The sequence below is a fragment of the Symsagittifera roscoffensis genome, chromosome 4, assembly GCF_963678635.1.
Source record: "Symsagittifera roscoffensis chromosome 4, txSymRosc1.1, whole genome shotgun sequence".
Lineage (NCBI taxonomy): Eukaryota > Metazoa > Xenacoelomorpha > Acoela > Convolutidae > Symsagittifera > Symsagittifera roscoffensis.
In genome coordinates, this window is record NC_087065.1 from 38,071,394 (window position 1) to 38,077,393 (window position 6,000).

General features: G+C 35.8%; 1 protein-coding gene across 1 annotated transcript in view; it reads left to right on the top strand.

Annotated features, from left to right (window-relative positions):
- The window catches only part of LOC134843549 (ubiquitin-protein ligase E3C-like), a 98,420-nt gene extending 94,065 nt beyond the window's left edge, over nucleotides 1–4,355 (top strand). Inside the window, exons 15-17 of the mRNA XM_063859659.1 lie at nucleotides 207–322; nucleotides 2,559–2,649; nucleotides 3,671–4,355. Coding sequence (XP_063715729.1) covers nucleotides 207–322; nucleotides 2,559–2,649; nucleotides 3,671–4,243 — 780 coding nt within the window. The 3' untranslated portion in view covers nucleotides 4,244–4,355. The remainder of the gene's footprint in view (nucleotides 1–206; nucleotides 323–2,558; nucleotides 2,650–3,670) is intronic.
- The last annotated feature ends 1,645 nt before the right edge of the window (nucleotides 4,356–6,000 follow it).

Genomic DNA, 6,000 nt, shown 5'->3' on the forward strand with positions numbered 1-6,000 from the left:
CAGTAGTTTCGGTTTTGTTTGAAATGACTGTGTTCTATTTCGAACTCACTTCGTAAATTAGTGGCGAGACTCAGATTTGTGGGCTTGCCCGCATTGACTTCATTTGCTTTATCGCAAATCAGTTGTTTTCACAATTAATCATGGTTATCTTTATCTATCTTCTCAGGATGAATCTGTTATGACTAGTTTCTTTCTTGAATTTGTAGGTGTTGTACGAGAATCTGTTGGTAGAGTTGCCTCTCGCCTCGTTCTTCCTTGCCAAGATCCTCTCCGGCCAAGTGGACATCAACTACTTGGCATCCATGGACGAGGAACTGCACCAGTGAGTTATACTATAAATACCAGAACAGTGTTAATGACTAGGTGCATTGTCACTTATTTAGGTCTTGCTTTTTTCACTTTTTTTTCAGGAGCAAAAATCCACTGAACTTTTGCTTGCGCTTAATTCAATACTTAGGTTGTTTGTTAAGAGTCAAGAACAGTGAATACTTTTATATAGGTCTTGGTGATTTTTTTGTTTGTTAAGAGTCGGTGAGCATAGTTGAGACACTTATATTCACTTTTTAGCTGTTTGACTTTTGACTTTTATTTCCTTTGTTGAAAGTTGATGCATTTTTAATTCATTAAGTGAACCGAAGAAAGCTATTTGTTCCAATTAACATAACAATATCAAAATCTCGATTTTAGAAGTATTCTAATTCAATATATCTCGCATTTTTTGAAATGCATAGTTTATACATAATGTAGTTTTATGATTTGCGATTTTTTACATGAAAAATTGTATCTTTTTGGGTTTGATGCTGCATCAAATTAGCAAGTTATTAGCATATGTAGCTTCATTATTGTTGGCTAGTTTTTGGGGATTTTAAGCATCTGTGGCTGAATGGTTAGTGCGTGAGACTTAAATTTGCTCGGTGGCATATTTTTGCTACTTCGAATTCGAGTTTTTGCAAATTCGAGGCTCATTTCTAGTTTTTCTTGTCAGTTGATAGAGCTGCTGTTTGCTCGTGTTCTCACAAGTGTTTGCGAAGCACAGCTTCGCCTCTGTATGAACAGTTACTTGTAAAGTCGGTGTGAAAGCACGAATGGTCTATCTATCCATTTTCGGCTTGGTCGGGGTTGCTTGATGGTTTGATCTACCGATGTGGAAGTTTAACTATAGCTCGTACAAGAAGGCAACGTGGTCAGCAAAAATTAATAACCGCTGCTTCAATCAAGGATCAGTAAAAAATTCAAAGAAGTTCGACCACTTTCAGGTTCATAAACTCTAATAATTTGGTGGTAATCACGGCTGAAAATTAGTATCGCTCGATATATTGGAATATTCGCTCCGTTTGACCGTTCGTAAGGAGAAAGACCACAGTCTATGTTTAGCCAGACCAATGAGACTCACAGGCAAAGTTTCTGCGGTTTTTTCGAGTCGATGAACTTATTATGGTCGTTTGAATGTTGAGTTCTTTCTAAGTTCACTTTATTTCCTTTGTTAAAAGGAAGGTAAACTCCACGATCGAACAGCAAAGTTGTAAATGTCACGGAAAATGTGATATACTTCTATTTCCGATTTTTTAAAATCAATTGTGTGCATTGACTCTTTTTCAACTGTCTGTTGGCTATGTTTCGCAATGTCATTTTTTTCAAAACTTTTTTTTTCTGCCTGCTGCTTTTTCTTGTCCAGTCTCAGCGTTGGCATTTGGTCAAACGTTCTGTGGTTACAACAGTTTCAACGGAAGTTTGTCTGTTTTGCCTTTCACGATGTCAAGTTTTTAGCTCATTTGCATATTAATCGTTTAGTATTAAACAAGTTGAGTTTTTCCAACGAAAGTTGCACTATTTTCTGCGCATTTAATTTTGCAAATATTCCTTTTATGTAAGCAGTATGAGCCGTAGAATTATCTTACTTTAAACACTTTCGCTGTTGTTTAATATTTGTAAAAGCACGAATGGTCTATCTTCGACTTGGTGGCAGTTGCTTGATGGTTTGATCTACCGATGTGGACGTTTTTCAAGACGTATTTTTTTGATGCCAACCATTTTTTCTCTTCTGTGTCAGTATTTATGGAAGTGTTCATTGATGCGTTTCAATGATTTTGGCAACTTTTTTTGGCCGAAAGTCTGTCGATTCAAGAGCTATATATTTTTCAAAAGGTGGGAAGCTGTTTTTCTAATGGTTTTCAATGTTATAGCTGTTTAACATTAAACATGACTGAGTTTTGCTGGAGCAATTTTTGTAGTCGTCTTATGAAAGTTGAGTTTTAAATGATAATAGCTAAATAATTTTGAGTAGCAAAAAGCTGACTGGTTATTCTCGACACCGACAAAACTGCCACTTGTCCGTTTTTTTTTATAAGAATCAGTGATACAAAATTTTACGCTCACTGACAGCAACATCGCATATAAAAGGCATTTGAATTAACGTTTGTAGACTAGTAAACGCAGTAGACTAGTTGTAAACTTTTCATATGTTAATTCTTGATTTGATAGTTGTTTTCAAAATACCATTCCGCAAACATAAGAGACTGTGAACAACAACTCATGGTGACAAATTGATGATATTCCAGGAATTTGCTGTCGCTGAAAGCTTACTCCGGGAATGTAGAAGACCTGACGTTGACCTTTTCGCGAACTCAAAGTGTGCTTGGAGAAGTTCAGGTAAGTTTACCTTTGAAATTGTAGTCACAACTGCGCCTCTCAAAAAATATAATTTCGAATAAAGATCGTACCCAATCCTTTTTGCTTGGTGAGCAAAAGTTTTGGTTTTTAAAAAGAAGAACCGCTTCCACCAAGAATCGGGAAAATTCAAAGAATTTAGACAACTTTCAGGTTCAGGAAATATAAACACTAATAATTTGGTAATCATGGGTGAAAGCAGTAGCGGATTTAGGGGGGGGGAGGACCTAACAAAACTCAAGCAATTTGGTTGACCTAAAAAAAGGTCGACAAAATTTTTATTTTTTTTTGAAAATCCCCCCCCCCCTCGAGAAATTCCTAGATCCGTGCCTGGCTGAAAGTTTGTATCACTCGTTAAAATTGGATTATTCGGTGAGTTAGACCGTTCCGTTCGTTAAGGAGAAAGACTCAAATCTATTTTTTTGTAGTCAGACCAATTAGGCTTGCAGGCAAAGTTTGGAAAGAAAAATGGGTTTAGCTTCGTGATGATTTGATTTTTCGCGGTTTGAATTTTGATTTCTTTTCAAGTTCAGTTCATTTCCTCTGTTGAAAGGATGGCAAACTCCACTTTCGAGCAGCGAAAGTGTAAAGGTCACAATCAACGTGATCGACTCCTAGTTTTGAAAGTGAATTTTAATTTTGCAGCGAATAAAACTTTACCTATTGATCCAGTTTTCTCAAATTGAGTTAATTTTACCTAATAGCTCTTCTCTTGTTGGCTCTTTTTGTAAAAGTTTGACGAATCATCGCGTTTTTCCGGCACAGTTCTCAAAAGTAGTATATTGGCGCTTTTGAACAAGCTGAGGGCTGCTCGACCAAAATTGGAATAATAATTGTAATAGTATCTGGGAGAGTTATCCTTAAATCTGCACCTGCAACAAACTGTTATGACGAAAAACAAGATCAACTGAATTGCTTCTAGCAATAAAATTAGTTCAAAAATTCTAATTTGGAATGGATTATTCAATTATAATATAAATTGGTTAAAAATTACTTTTTCCAGGATGTAGAGTTGATTCCCGGAGGCAAAGAAATTGTGGTGGACCATTCAAACAAGCTCTTCTACATCCATACGGCTGCTGACTTCTGGCTGAACAGACAAATAAAGACCCAATACACCAACTTCGTATCAGGACTGACGGACCTTATTTCGCTCAACTGGCTACGAATGTTCAATGCCACTGAGTTTCAGACTCTAATCTCCGGTGCCTCTATTTCAATCGACATCTCAGACATGCGACAGAATACAGTATACGCTGGTAGTGCCAATGAAGAGCCCTTAAGTGACTCGCACCCGTATGTTGAGAGTTTCTGGGAAGTTGTGTCGTCGTGGGACGATAAACACAAGTCGGATCTTCTGAAGTTTGTCACAAGTTGCAGCCGACCCCCATTGCTAGGTTTCAAAGAAATATTCCCGCCTATCGCGATTCATAGCGCAGGACCTTCCGAGGACCGACTTCCGACTGCAAGTGTGTGTATGAACGTGCTCAAGTTACCAGTGTTTCCTAATAAGGACATTCTTGAAGAGAAGCTTAAAATGGCCGTAGATTCAAAAAGTGGATTTGAACTAAGTTAACTTACTTAACGTTACCTGGACAGATTTAAAGCTATAATAATATGAAATGTATACAATTTAGTAATTAACTTGATGCAAAATATTAGAATTAACATATCAGTTTTTCGTCCCTGTGACGACGAACAAGATGAAGTTTTGCTCATACTTTAAATCAAGATGAAAGCCCGATTTTCTTTCGTACTTTAAATCCCAGAATAACACGGAAAGCTTCCCAATGGGACTAATAACCAGTTCCTGATCAACCATTTTAGGTATTTTCCTTAAAATCTGCCGTGAGCAGTGACACTTTTTCAAACATACTTTGAAACCATTTCTTCTCGACAGTAGAACAACAATCAAATTTTAAATTGGATTGTGAGTAACGACTGAAGAGCTCTAGCATGATCAATCACGCGCGACTCAATTTGATATTTTTATAACATCTTAATGCATCGAAAAAACAGTTTTATCCTCCAAAAGAGTTATCCCAAAACAGATAATTTGATGTAAATGTAGGTTAAATAGGTAGGTAGCAAGGATAAGTGTTCGCGTAAAAAAAAAACAAGTGAACAGTATTTCTAAAAATGTTTTGTTTTCTCTTCATTTACTAACGAATGCTGCTTGGTCATCATACGTGCCGGTAGGTTTTTTAAGTATTAATGAACGAAGAGATCCGACCACTAGTTTTGTTCGTGAAATTTAAGTATAAATGAAGGGACAAGCATTTGGTAATTGAGTCTCTTCAGCAAAGTACAAAAATAATTAACTTGATTAACTGTTAGCAGTTGTAAACTTTTGACTGGTGCAAAACAAAAGCCTTAGAACTTGATATTGGTGATGCGTGCGTCTGAATGTCATGCCATAGATTTTCGCGAGTTTTCGATTATTAAGAGTCAATGAACAAGAAGTTTTTTCACGGAAGTCTTAATAAATTTTGTGCAAGCTCAATTTTATTTTTCGCGGTTTGAATTTTTTTAAGAGTCAATGAACTTGGTGAAGACTCTTATTTAGCTCTGGACAATTTTTTAGCGTCTGACTCAAATTTGAGTTTTCGCGGTTCGAATTTTGATTTTTCTAAAGAGAAGAGTCAATGAACTGAATTTTGAGAAGTCCACCCAGAAATTACACGAATCAAGGTTTAATTTTGCAGTGAAAATAATTCGCTTTTGTAAAGGCAGTAAAAATAACCAAGGAACGCAATTAAACGGAAACAAAATACTGAATTGATTTTCGAACTCCATAAGAGGACGGCCTTGAAGCTCAAAACACTTTACGATTAACACTTTTTGGGATAAAACTAATTTAAGAAATATGATATGGTTCGATAAATAAATTTTATATTTCGCTTGAAAATCTGAAATAAAAATTTCATTTCAACTTCAGCTACGTGTTTTTTTCGTAAACGTTACACTAGCTGTTCACTAGTGGTGTTTGCTTTTCTTTTAACAAAGAAAATGGACTGAAACAAAAAAATGAATGTCAAACAGCTAAAAAAATAAATTGAGCCTGAACAAATTTGAGTTTTTCTAGATCCATATTTCTCAAATTGTGTTAAATTTATCCAAAAAGTGTCAATCATTGAGCGTTCTTGAATTTTACAGAGCTTCAAGGCCGTCTTTTTATGAACTTTGTAAATATTTTTTTTCTGTTTAATTGCGTTCGTTGAATTTTTTAGTCTTTAAAAAAGCAAATTAATTTTCTGCTGTAAAATTGAACCTTGTTAGCGTAATTTTGGGTTGACTTCTCAATATCATTAACTGGTCCAGGAGCAGCGAGAT